We start from the raw sequence: 14,739 nt of genomic DNA on the forward strand, positions 1-14,739 counted from the left end.
AATATCTAAAAAGGAAAAAAAAAAAAAAACGCCCCCCTGGGAAATTAAAGTTCATGTAGTAGTTAAACTTTAGGTCTTAACTTGTCATTTGTTATTTGTGCTGCTGCTGCAGATATGAATGATGTCTCAAATGTTGTGGTTTATTGAGGATAGGTGTGCTTACTTTTCTCAGTAATCAAACTTTCACCAGGCTTAGGATAAAATGGGCCAGACAATCCCAGACATGCGCTGGAAGAGGACATGAGTCGAATCTGGACAGTACAAAATCTAGCTTATATTAGTATTGTAGTGAATATCTCAGAAGCCTTAAACACTTGATTTATCCTGCAGAGATGACAAACAAACAGCGAAAATACAAAAGGCGAAAAAGCTGCAGTCATGCACAAAACCTCATTAACGAGTTCAAAACCCTGAATAACCTCTGGATTGTGAAATGTTTTCAGTTTTTCACACTTTTCACTTGAGTGTTGCTTGTAGACCTTCAACAAAAGAACAAAACAGGATGGCATAATTATCCAAGTCAAGATGTTGTCAAAATAGCGTAATATCTGAAGCTGCACACACTGAAATCACTGACAGATATATATATAATCTGTCTAGCCAGAATGGGTCAACCAGGCGTCTGGCGCTCTTCGGGGCTCAGATGCTCATCAATGGTTTATTTTCTGTATTCTGAGCTTCTTCAATTCCCCACTCAGTCCTGGGGGTCAGGAAAGCTGTGAATTCAGTGAATACTGAGTTTTCCAAAAGCCAGTCTTGTAAATAAATGCCTGCCAGATCTGTCCGGCGAGACAGCGTTGAAGGTCGGGCAGGTTTCATGGTGTTTACAGATGTGACCCCATCTAGAGAGCGATTTAACTTCTGTACTCCGGAAGAAAAAGACTGACCTCAATATGATCTCGGCTCATAATATTTTGGAGTACTTGAAACCACTAGAAGCCACCAAGAAAGTGGCTAAAACTGACTGACTGAAAGCAAAGTATATGTATTATGTATTTTTGTAACAGTGTAAGGCATTTCCGAACATCACACAAACCAGATGAGAGTCGTAAAAAGCTGAACCATGGCCAGCCAGGCGGCAACTTTACTTGTGTGATATAAACTCGCAATTGCGAGTTAAAGTCCAATTTTGAGGGTGGGAAAAAGACTGATATGTTCTCAGAATTGCGAGTTTATATCTCACAATTCTGAGAAAAAGTCAGAATTGTGAGATATAAACTCGCAATTCTGAGAACATATCAGTCTTTTTCCCACCCTCAAAATTGGACTTTAACTCGCAATTGCGAGTTATAAAGTCAGACTTGTGTGATATAAACTCGCAATTCTGAGAACATATCAGTCTTTTTCCCACCCTCAAAATTGGACTTTAACTCGCAATTGCGTGAAAAAAGTCAGAATTGTGAGATAAAAAATTACCTTTTTTATTTTATAATATATTATTTTATATTATTTAAGGTAATGCTTTATTACATATAAAAATATAAAATATTATTTTTTTATGGTTTTAGTTTTAGTTAACAATAATAACCCTGATTTGTGATCCAAGTATGTTTATTTGTAACAGTGATATTTTAGTATCATTGTTAAACTATAGTTTTTGTTTATAACTTGGATGTTATAAGTTGCACTGAGTAAATACAGCTGGATAAAACAAAAACTGTGTTCGTCTTCATTTCAGACTGCAAAGCAACAACATGTGATTATTTTAAAGGGGGGGTGATTCTATTCTATTCCCTGATTTGTAATCTAGTTAATTTTTCTGTTTTCTCTTTTTAGCCACTGAACTATGAGAAGAAGAAGCATTACAGTCTTCACATTGCTGCAGAGAACACACACCTGGATCCACACTTCACCTATCTGGGCTCGTTCAAAGACGACGCCACGCTCAAGATCACAGTCGGAGACGTGGATGAGCCGCCAGTTTTCTCAATGGATTATTACATTATGGAGGTGTACGAGAACACCAGGGTAGGAACTGAAGTGGGAGCCGTCACAGCGAGAGACCCAGACAGCAAAAACAGCCCTGTCAGGTTAGAAGACATAATAAACTGCTAAAATAACACTCTCACCCATAATAGAGTACAATCACACACAGGCCAAAATGTCACATTAGACCACCAAAGTCAGTTAGACCACTATTGTGACCCATTCCTAGATGCAAGTGCAAAAATGTCTGAGCTCACCTGCTGATGAGACTTTTTTTTTTATTATTTATATATACTTAAATTTTATTTTATTATTTATTTTTAAATATTTTTTTTATTTGTTATTTTTATTTTATTGTATCTCTCTACTTAACTACATATTTAGCATGCTATTTTGTAAAACGTCCTCTGTGTGTGTGTGTGTGTGTGTGTGTGTGTGTGTGTACCTGTTTTTCTATTCTGGTGGGGACTTACTTGAAAAACCATTACGCCTATGGAGAGTCCCCACAAGGATAGCAAACCAGACAGTGTGTGTGTGTGTGTGTGTGTGTGTGTGTGTGTGTTTATATATATATATAAAGGTGGATAAACAAATTTTAATATAATTTTTTCAGTTTCATTTTTATATAATAATTTTAATATTACTGTTAGCATGTGTGGCTATTTGTGCAATTCATAGTAAGTCACCTGCAATACACCCACAAAATACAATTTTCTAGAATTTGTACTAGCAAATCACTACTGTTTGTATAGGATTTTATTAAGTCATGGTGTGTATGCGCAAATGCAGTGCTATAGCAAAATAATCTGACATAATTTGTCTCTCTCTCTTCCATGCCCTCCCATTTCTCACATCTCTTTGTAAAGGTCGAATTTAATAGGATGACATTGAGTTGATATGACATACAAGGATCTTTTACTGCTTTGACTCTCTCTCTTTCTCTCTATGGAGGATATTGTTAATTAGAGTAGTTAAGGCACCCCATGTTAGCATGGTAGTGAAACACTGCTGCCGAAGGCTCAATTACGTCCACACACTCTAATGAAAGAGAGGTGTGAGCAGGCCAGCTCATAAAAACATCATTGCTTTAGTGCTGATATCATGCTGCCTGCCAGAGATGCCGATGGAGAGGATTCCGATTAACTAGAATTCATGTTTCATCCCACCTGGTGTAAACACAACATAACTGATGCATGAGTTTTCTTACTTTCTTTCTTTCTTATTTATTTAAAGGAGACATATTATGCCCCATTTACAATATGTTATATAAGTCTCTGGTGTCCCCAGAATGTGTCTGTGAAGTTTCAGCTCAAAATACTCCACAGATCATTTATAATATCATTTTGAATGATATTATAATGACACCTATTTTGAGTGGAAGCAGAAACACGTTGTTTTTCAGGCCTGTCTCTTTAAATGCAAATCAGCTGCTGCTCCCCGTCCCATTTTCCAGAATAGACAGCTGGGACCTGCTAAAAACATCTGTTTTGGTTCTGATTATCATTACAATTCAGTATAATTAACTATTTTTGTATATGCACAATTACTGTGGTATAAGCTTTTGGACAATATAATAAAAAAGAATTGATATAAAAATAAAAATATGTCCCTTTAGGCTGAGCTTTGTAAAGTCGAGTAGTCCTGCCATAAGTCTCACCACACATGACGTTTCACAACATGAAGTCATGTATAGAAATACAAGCTTTTGGATAATCATGCACATCCCAGCTGTCTTTGCTAATAATGCCACCATGATGATAATATAGAGAGGAAAAAGACGGAAAGGCTCATGCAGTATTCATGCTCTCTCTTCTATATTTAGGTATTTCATCGAGCAGAGAGAAGACAAAGCGGTGTATTTCGATATCGAATCCATCAGTGGAGTCATCAGAACTACTCAGCTCCTGGACCGCGAGGACACGCCCTGGCACAACATCACTGTCATGGCAACAGAGGAAGGTGGGTACCAGAAAGCATGCTGGTACATTTTATATTCACAATATTCATTTTTAATTCCAAAAATATTTTATTGAAAATTGAGAGAGATAGAATCGTCTATGGAAAAAGCAGTCTGGAAATGGCACAAAGGTTATTATTAAATCGTTGCATGCTGTGTGCTGTACTTGACTGATTCATGTTTTAAATGTATATAATTATGCAAATATTCAATATGCATTAACCCTGGGTTTATAAATGCACAGTGAGAAAATTGAACTGCCCAGAATTAATTACTAACCAGAAATAATATACTGGATGAAGAGTGTGAAATATTTCACCAAGATAATCTATGTTAAGTGTGAAAAGTCCATAAGAATCATATTATATATAAATGAAAGTTTAGAAAACAAAAGAAAATGAGGAGTCTTAATATGAAAGGCAATGTTGTGCACATCATAGTCTGTAGAACATGGAGAAAATAGCATTAGGATGACATGCAAGCAAACAACAGGAATGAAAAATACTATATCAGAATGTTCCTTTCACTGGCAGTAAAAGGCATAAAGTGTAAAATCCTTATTGCTATTTCTCTCTCATGTCTCACGCAGTCAAGGACGGTGCACATTTTCTTGTGGTAATGAGATATGACCTGTATGGTTTATTAGCATCTCCCTGTACTGGTGGTTTGAGGACGTGTTTTCAAGCCATCTTTAAATGAACCTTCACAGTCCGTGCGTGACGGAGAGGCCGTAACACTCACAGTCATGTGAATGCTGCGATCTCATTGGTTGATGTGAGTGAGTGAGATTGTCAGTTTAACACTAATGTTTTTTTTTTTTTTTTTACATCAGCATTTATCACTGCTATAAATAAATAAATAAAACACATAAGAGAAAACGAGAAAAGTCTCATAAATAATCCCTGGCCTTTTTTTTAGTCTGCGTTGAAGGATAACACATTTAAACTATTTTTTTTTATTGCATTTCTGTTCCCCCGATTTTAATATGCACTTCCCATAAAAAAAAAAAAAACAGCATTTCATTCCCATAGAAGAATTTATTCTGCATCATCTCCATTAGCATAAAAATAAAATGGCATAGAAGTTTGAGAATCAGCATTAGCTTAATGGAAAAATAAGCAAGGTCACTGTTATCTCCTTAGTTTTGTTCCTAACTGTTATAATGATGCATCTGATCATTATCATATTTCATGTAAAGCATTTGTCTCTTGAGACTTTGCAGGGAAAATGTTTTTTAAAGGCATATTCTTCACAGTAGACACCCTGGTGTTGCATTAACAGGATTTCGGGATGAGCTGTTGTGTTTTGCTGAGAATATTTTTGTGTGTATTATATTTCTGCCTAGTTAGCATGATGGAAGCTACTAAAAACAGAAATCATTTTTTAGAGTACTTATGCACTTATGCTGTTTTTCAGCAAGTAGAGGGATTTTGGATGGTGTATTGATATAGTTTCAATCTATTACTAATTATTATTATTATTATTTACTTATTTTCATCATCAAAATATATGGCCGCTTTTTAACTGCCATTAATTGGGAAATGTTTTTTGCCATCTACTAGCTAACCCAACCATGCTAACCAGTAAACCTTGACCCCCCACAAAACCAAAACAGCAGAACCACAACTAAAATCTTATGGTTACATAAAATGTTAACACTAATTTTGGCTGCCTTGCACACTCTAGTATTTATTTTAGAAAATGCAAATGTGGTTTAATTTAAGTTTATTTCAATGTGGAGAATCTGACAGTCCTTCTTTTGAGCATCTTTACCAAGCATTTCACTTGAGGATTTATTAATCATGTCCAACTAATGCGTCTCACTGCAGTTTTTCTCCTTGCACTTTTCTCCTGTAGTGTTTTTCTTTTCTTTTCTTTCTTTTTATAATCTTTAGGTTGTGTCAGGTCTGTTATCTAAAGCTGTGATTCACTGTTATTTCACCTGGAATATATACAGTATAAATCTGTGCATATACCCAAAAGCTCTCATAAATCTCACTGAAAATGACCTGTTTGCTGTCTGCAAGCTGATTGATCATTTAGGGAAATCATATTAACAAAATAAACTTAAATAGTTTCAAGGCAATGTTAATGCTCAATGTGCACGTTTTGTAACGTAATTCAAACTCAGTTAATTAGAAACTGTAAAAAGTACTCTTTAGTTTTTAGTGCATTATTCTTTAGTATAAATGAACCTCTCATCTTTCCATGAAGTCACAGTGTTTTTCATATTATATATTCCACTCTGTATTTCTACAGTGATCTGTCATCAAACTGGGTGGCATAGTGTTATGCCATGTGAAGTTAGAAATGGTGTCTAGATTTGAGTGTTATAAAATTTGAAGCTGTTTTTGCTATCAAATTATTATGTTTAATTATTATTTTTATTTGTTAATTATTATTATTTATTTGTCCATTTGTCTTATTTGTTTATTCGTCTTTTTACTTAGTAAAAAAGATGCCATTTAAACAGATATTTAAAATATATCATCTTTATGGTATTTTTATGTTAATTTGGAGATTCATTGTGAAAATATTTGATAACTCACGAAAATATTTATGATAAAAAAACTGATAACAAATTTAAATGTTAGGTATGAATAATCTTGATTAATTAGAGAAAAATTAGATTAGAGAAAAATAATTGTGTTTTTAATTCATTTTTATTAAATTCATTGTATAATGTAATATAATTCATATACATAATATATTTTAAATTATATACAGAGAGAAGACAAAGCGGTGTATTTCGATATCGAATCCATCAGTGGAGTCATCAGAACTACTCAGCTCCTGGACCGCGAGGACACGCCCTGGCACAACATCACTGTCATGGCAACAGAGGAAGGTGGGTACCAGAAAGCATGCTGGTTGAGCTTCGCCACTTTAATAACTCGCAAATTAGTCTGCAAAGACAGTCTCGGCAATAAACGCCTCATGCACTCATGAGAAACGGACTGCCGTTCGCTTTCTCTCTTTGAAAATCGCTCGCCCTCCCGCTGCTGTGAAATTAACTCTGCAGGCCTGTTAATAGTCAAAGATCGCACCTCTAAGCACATAAGGAATAGCTAGCTCAGAAATTAAAATTGTGGTTATTTACTCACCCCTCATGTTGTTTCGAACCCGTATGACTTTCTTTCTTCTGTGGAAAGAGAAAAATGAAGACTGCTGGTTGTTGTTATTGTTGTTGTTTTCCCATGCAATTAAAATGAATGGGGCCAAAAGCTTTCAAGCTTCAAAATAGATCCAGAAGCACTGTAAAATATCATTAAAGTGATCTAAATGGCTTGTGTGCTGTGTCCTGCTGCTATACAGTCTGAGTGTAGTTGTAGATGTTGTTCACTCATAAAATTCCCCTCCAGTGAGATGTTAATTGCTGTATCCAGACCATTGATTTAGTTGAATTTGAGAACCAGTTCAGTCTGCTTTATGATTGCATCTTTCAGATCTAGTTTTTTTAACCAGATTCTTTGAAAGATCCACCTTAAAAAAAAAGATTCATCCACAGATTGAACATCAGCACTCTTTTGAACATGGTAGATGTGGTAGATTTAAAGCCCATCCTGTGGTCAAAACTAATGTTGTTAACTTGTCTAGCTGGTGTTTTTAATAAGCTTAAAGACAATGTGCCATGTGCAAATTCATCAGTCAGCACCAGGGTGCGAACTACGGGGGAGCTAGGGGGAGCTCGGCTCCCCTTAATAAGACATGGGCTTATTAATAGTTAGTCAGGTAGTTGTTAAGTTTAGGTGTGGGGTAGGATTACGGGACCTAAAATGTGGTCATGCAGAATAAGGCATTAATATGTGCTTTATAAGTACTAATAAACCGCCAATATGCTAGTAATATCATATGCATGCTAATAAGCAGCTAGTTAATAGTGAGAACTGGCCCTAAAGTACAACCATTATATCAATTACCGTTACATGTCTGACATTGTAGAGAGTGATACATAAAATGCATTACCACTCTGATATGTGGACTTGTAGACGACCCTGTATAATTCGCTCGTCCTCTTCTTCATCATCAATCAGTTTCTGGTTCAAGCATTATTGGCTGAATTAATCCAATATTGGCACTTGCCATTGTGTAGCATTTTCTACACTGCACAATGGCAATGGGGTGGATGATGCGGGGACTAATTTGCATATTAATGTGTCCGCATATACTAAATGAGGTCAGGGTGTAGAGTTATATTGAAGCCATTTTACAAAACCTCTATAAGATTAGAGAACTGTTTCCAGGACTGATGGCATACATTCTTGTTTATAATATTGTATCCATATTAACATTAATGTTTTTGTTTTATTGTAAAAAAAAAAAAAAAAGTATGCCTGCCTTGGTCATATGTATTTTCCCTCTGAAAAAAAAAATAAATAAAATAAAGAATATAAAAATAAATAAATAACTTTCACTAGAAAAATGTTTAAATATGTAATTTGATTATTAAAGATGAGTTTTAAGCGATTAAATTGGTGACTGCAAGGGGACTTTGTTTTTGTTTTATTGTAGAAATTATGCCTGCCTTGGTCTTTGTGTGTATTTTCCTTCTGGAACGGGGAAAAAAATAATAAAAATAAATAAAATTAAAAATAAATATATTTTTTTGTGAGAACAAAAAGGTGTATAAATATATAATTTTAATTATTAAAGATGAGTTTTAAGTAATTAAATTAGTGACTGCAGGAGTACTTTATTACCTTACTGTGTGTTCCTCAAAGCTCATCATATGATTTCAGAAAATGTGCAATATAGCTCACAGCTATATTGTGCCTTTATGCCCTTTTTGATGCTTTCTAATTGAATGAAAAATAGCAATCAGCAACATTACGCAGAAGCAGGTAATTCCAGTTTGGAGCAAAATGAGGGTGAGGAAATGACAGCAGAATGTAAATTTTTTTTTGTTTTTTTTTTGAGTGAAATACACCTTTAACAAACGCACTCATGCTAGAGAACAAAAACAGGGAAAGATTGGGAGTATATAATCTCCCAGATGATAAAAATCACAGGCAGTAATGTAAATGGAGTCATCTGACTCTTCTGCTGCAGATTTTATCAGAGTAATTACCCTTACACCCAGCACCAATGACACACATTCAGTCTTCTATATGATAATCATATTCCACATTTATCCAGTATGTGAATGAAAAATCACACATCGCTTTAATATCTCACTTATTTTCCCTAGACAGCAATGAGATCAAATGGAGACTTTGCATAAGTCTGCTGCTCAGAGATATACATTCATCTCTTCGAGAGCCTCCGAAGAGATCTTAACTCTCTCAAACCGTGCTCAGATCTGTGTTCTTCAACATTTCTCATTCAGTTCATACATGCATTTGGCCGATACTTCAGCTTACTGTGCTTTCACGGTATATTTTATGACCACATTATCTGAGATATGTAACACTGCACTCTTACTTTTTGTGAACAATTGCCTCACTTGTGTCTTTTTTATTTTTATAAACCAGAGATAAACTTAAGATACTAGAGATACACTTGATAATTGCAAAGCAACATTTCTAAGAATCACAATCAAATCTGAGCTATGAAAGTGCAATAAAATATTCCTCTGTGTAAACACAACACAAACATCCCAAAAGGTAAATAAGCAAAATGACAGAACACAATCACATTTCTGATGTTGCTTTGATGTGTTTGTGTTTAACATTGTTGTATGCAATCAAAGATACATTGAAGTGAGTACGTTTTTTTCAAAACTAATGGTGTGTTTGTTGCCATGGAGATGGCTTGCCGTTAAAGGATTCATTCTGAGAAATGTTCGTTTCTGGTCCAGCTGTGGGTGTAAATTCATGTTAGAGTGCTCATTAGTGAGGATGACGAGGGAGCGGAACTCACTTGGCCTGTGCGCTTATAAGACGTCTCAGCAATTATACGCACATTTATTGCATTTAACAGTAGCTGTGCCATTGGCCGATACCGTGCTATTTTATTAGCTACTTCTAGTTGTGGTGCATGAATATTCTGTATTATAAAACTGATAGATCTGGCTGTTTTTTGCTAGATATTAGAAAGCCTACGCTCAGCTCACATCACATTAGAGCATAACAGTGAGAGACAACTCAGTTGTTTTGGTTCAACATTTCTTAAAGAAAAATACCAAACCATCTCTTAAGATGAATCACAACATTACAACCTTTCATTTGAAGTAAAAAAAGTAAAAATCATTCATATGGTAACGATCCACGGTCACGTACACACTGTCAAATTTCAAGAGTGACAACCACATTTAAATACTGCAGTGACCCTGCTGAAACAAAAACTGACATACAGCATTAAAGTTATTTAAAATATAATGTGATGAGATTTTGCTCTCAGACAAAACTATTTGCTCTGGAATAAATAATAGATTAATGAGACCAATGACTCAAATGACCCAAAACGAATTATATCTCATTTTTAACCATACAATTTCACATTGATGAGAGATTCATACGAAGAGAAGGGAGTAACAGAAAGACAGCAAAGAAGAGGCAGGAGATAAAGATTGGTTGAAATGAATACTAAAAAGCAGTAAACAAAAAGATTGAGTTGAGAAACAGAGAACAAATAATGCAGCAGAGAAAGACAGAATGTTTAAAGGGGTCATATAATGCGATTTCAATTTTTTTCTTTCTCTTTGGAGTGTTACAAGCTCTTGGTGCATAAAGAAGATCTGTAAAGTTGCAAAGACTAAAGTCTCAAATCCAAAGAGATATTCTTTATAAAAGTTAAGAGTCAGCCACGCCTACCTAAAACGGCTCGTTCTAACACGCCCCCACATATCTACGTCACGATGTGGGAAGATTTGCATAACACCGCCCAAATGTTCACGCAAAGAAAGAAGGAGTAACTATCGTATTTTAGTGCTAATTTGAATTTACTGGCGTAAAATATCCATCCATCCATGCTTTGGTATGAACTTACAAAAAAGTATTTTTTTTTTCTTTTTTGTTATATCATAGTTAATTAATTAGAAACGTTGATACGTGAGTCTAAATGATGCAAAGCTATTTCAAAAGGCCCTAACTGAATATAATTTATCTTGTTAATTACTCAATTTATAATTGCACATAATATTTTTATATCCTTGTTGTGGGTCTGTTTTTAATTTATGAGCATTATAATGTCTTGTTAATTTCTGCGTTTTTGTATTTATAGTGTTTTGATTCAAATTAATTCAATCAGTATGGGTCCGACTCACTGAGAATTGCTATTAGATGATTTAGCCAATTTGTAAACAAAATTAGCCGGGTCACACCCAGGGATCAAGGAGTGCATGCAAATGTACTTTTCTCTAAGAAATTACAGTTCAGATATGTGTTCTTTTGAGACAGACTTGATAGAAATTTGCATAACCTGTGTTTGCTAATCAGAAATTAATTGGCCATTGCCATGTTATTTGTTTATCTGTTGTTTTTTTTATGTAATTCGATATTCATCAAAACCACATTCCAGTTCACTAATGTGAACATGGAATCTGTCATTATTTCTACATAATGGGAACGACTGTCATTTTATAAAGTTCTACACATCCCCTGATCTTCTGTGTGTTTGTTAATTAAATATCTTGCTAATTTGATAATGCTTTCAGCTGCTAATAAGAGTGTAGTACTCTCAGATCATGTTACCATGTTTTAACATTTTTAAATATGGTTATTTTGATTTAGATTTCTGCAAACTTTCATTTCAAATCAATGAAAATAGTGTAAGTGTAAGTTTGATTGTTTTTGAAACTTCTAAGAAATATCTTCATGAGAAGTCATGCATCATTTTCAAGTGATTTTTGTTGTTTAAGCACTTTAAATGTGCCACAGATGGATTTAATGTATGATTAAAGGGATGGACCGATGAGATGATGGGTGTATTAATGTTTTAATGGATAGATGAATCTCCATTACCATTATCTTCTGTCCACAAAAAGCTGCTTAATGTTCAGATATTCTTTCACATAAGCTTTCTGAGTTTTTTTTTTTCCACATGCAATCCAGTGTTTTCTTTTGTTTTCAGATAACCCCAGTCTTCAGAGCCATGTGCCTGTTACAGTGCAGGTTCTAGATGTGAACGACAATCCTCCAATGATCAACACAGAAGACGAGATCATCATCTGTGAAAGCACCAGAGCAGGACAGGCAAGTCCCATAACAGCTGAACTGTTTCTCTGTCTCGCTTTCTCTCTGACACCTTCTTTCCCTGGCAGAGAAGGCGAGGGAGGCCGAGTCTCCTTAAAATGAATGTAACAACTGAAGTAATCAAACTAACTGTTGTTTTAATCAGTTTACTTACTGATGAGCATAATGTATATGCATGACATGCATAAATATGTATTTTTGTGATTAAAAATGCAAGCAGTTACTGTATTAACAAATGTTAAGTTGGGCATATGAAAGATTATAATATGGGTTTGATCAATATGGATTTACATATCAGAGTTCCCTGCCATGAATGGTGTGGAAAAAAGAGCGAGCTGAATATTTAGAGGGTCTGAAATAGAAAAATGGAAAGGGGTTATAGGAATGCTAATCATCTCTCAATGAGAATAAAAATCTGATCAACAAAGCGTGACAGCTCTGACTCACTAAAGCACACTCCTATTTTCCTACCCACACTTTTCCATTTAATTTTGAAATGCTGTTTTTCACCAGCGGCCGAAAGAAAGAGAGGGATGAGAGCGAGAGAAAATGAAGGACAGATGAGGTCAAGCCTATTTTAATATCCCCTGTGATCCAAACATAAAACAGTACATCCAATTCCAAAAATGATCTACACTACATTACGGGAGTGGCACATTAAAGTGCTTCTGTGCATTTTTCATGTGTTTTAAGTGGAGTGTGTACTTTCTGCACTACTAGAATCACCAAACTGACTTAAATAAAAGTTTGAAAAAAATGAAAATAAAGACCGTTTTCAAACAGGTGTCGCAAACTCCTTCCTCATCTGCCATTGGTCGGAAAAAACAGATGGCCCCGCCCCTAAACTCACATCATTGGTTGATCTGTTGTTGCCGAGTGGTCTGGTTGAAGATTCAGCTGGTTCAAAGAAACAGAGAAATGTTTTGACAGCGCCAGTTTAGACTGTTTGGCAAAATCCGCCTACTGATGTTTACTTACAGTTGATTGCATTTAAGATGGGATAAGAGAAAGTATTTAACTAAAGGGGTCATATGATGCGATTTCAAGTTTTCCTTTCTCTTTGGAGTGTTACAAGCTCTTGGTGCATAAAGAAGATCTGTAAAGTTGCAAAGACTAAAGTCTCAAATCCAAAGATATATTCTTTATAAAAGTTAAGAGTCAGCCACGCCTACCTAAAACGGCTCGTTCTAACACGCCCCCACACTGTAAACCCGAACAGTACTACTAACTTATAAAGATTAAGAACACTGCAATTAAAGTCTGTTAAATCGTTGATGCAACTTATACTACTGTTTTGTTATTAGTTTAAGTATTTGCTATTGACTGTTCAAATGTGGAGTTTTGCGCAGCGCAGAGTAACGTGTCGTGTGTGTGTGTGTGAGGGGAACAGGGTCACATCACAGGAGAGTGAACTGCCTGTCAGAAATCATAGCACGTCAGCTGTCTTAACCGTGGCTTGTGTACTGCATCATTACTGTGTCTGTCACGCGACTCTGTTGTCCTTTCGTGCTTGAACTGATGGTAAAACTAACGACATTATTAACTGTCTTGATATTTACTTTGAAAGCTTGAAGCTTGCGATTATGGTAGGAGGGGTTACATTTCCGACGCGTGCTTGTGGTGTTCGGCCAATCACAATGCACTGGGTCAGCTGGCCAATCAGAGCAGACTGCGCTTGTCAAAGGAGGGGGCTTTGTTGAAAACGACGTGTTTGAGAGAGGCGGGGCATAGAGGACCTACAATAATGTACAGTATTTGAAAAATAATGTGTTTTTTGAACATTAAAGCACGTCAGCATATTCTGTTGCACCAAATACACAAAATAATGATCTTTAAAATAGCATCATATGACCCCTTTAACTGTTTTAACAGTTCTTTGTCAGTTTGATTTGATAAGTTGGCTCAGGTGTTAAAGCTGAAGCGTGTGTATGTACATGTATCTTCAGTTTCACATGTTCCTTCAGAAATCATTCTAATATGCTGATTTGCTGCACAATTATTGTCAGTTATTACCGGTGCTCAATTATTAATAATGGTTCTTATTATTATCAGTGTTTAAAACAGTTTTTGGTACTTAATTTTGTGAAAACTGATATATAATTTTCTATTGTAATCTATTGACATTATAAATGTTTTTACTTTCACTTTTGATGAATTTAAAGCAGTCTTGCTAAATACTTACTTTCTCCCAAACTTTCAAAAAAAAAAATATTATTATTTATCAAAAGTTACATTAAAATAATTTATAATGTTATAAAAGATTTCCATTTCAAATAAACAGATTTGTAAAACTTTCTATCCATTAAAGAATCATGAAAAATCATGAATATCATGAAAAAAAATTACTGATTTCAACATCATATAATAATATGATAATAATAAGAAATGTTTCTTAAGCAGCAAATCAAAATATCAGAATAATTTCATGTGACACTGAAGACTTAAATTCAGCTTTAAGGATTATATGTTATGTTATGTTATGTTATGTTATGTTATGTTATGTTATGCTATGCTATGCTATGCTATGCTATGCCATGCTACGCTATGTTATGTTTACTAACCTCAGCCAATAGTGTTTATGGCGCTTTTCCACTGCATGGTACGGCACGGTACGGCTCGGGACGGTTCACTTTTGGGGGTTTTTCCACTGGGTACAGTACCTGGTACCTGGTACTTTTTTAGTACCACCTCGGTTGGGGTTCCAAGTGAACCGTACCGTTACCA

General features: G+C 35.1%; 1 protein-coding gene across 6 annotated transcripts in view; it reads left to right on the top strand.

Annotated features, from left to right (window-relative positions):
• Positions 1-14,739, top strand: part of LOC107753260 (cadherin-18) — a 136,097-nt gene that overhangs the window by 96,458 nt on the left and 24,900 nt on the right. For all 6 annotated transcript variants that reach the window (XM_016569384.1, XM_016569387.1, XM_016569385.1 and 3 more), the window contains exons 7-9: positions 1,777-2,030; positions 3,749-3,885; positions 11,894-12,015. In XM_016569384.1, the coding sequence (XP_016424870.1) occupies positions 1,777-2,030; positions 3,749-3,885; positions 11,894-12,015 (513 nt within the window). The remainder of the gene's footprint in view (positions 1-1,776; positions 2,031-3,748; positions 3,886-11,893; positions 12,016-14,739) is intronic.

Source organism: Sinocyclocheilus rhinocerous, unplaced genomic scaffold (assembly GCF_001515625.1).
Source record: "Sinocyclocheilus rhinocerous isolate Xijiao unplaced genomic scaffold, SAMN03320098_v1.1 scaffold411, whole genome shotgun sequence".
In the NCBI taxonomy this organism is placed as follows: domain Eukaryota; kingdom Metazoa; phylum Chordata; class Actinopteri; order Cypriniformes; family Cyprinidae; genus Sinocyclocheilus; species Sinocyclocheilus rhinocerous.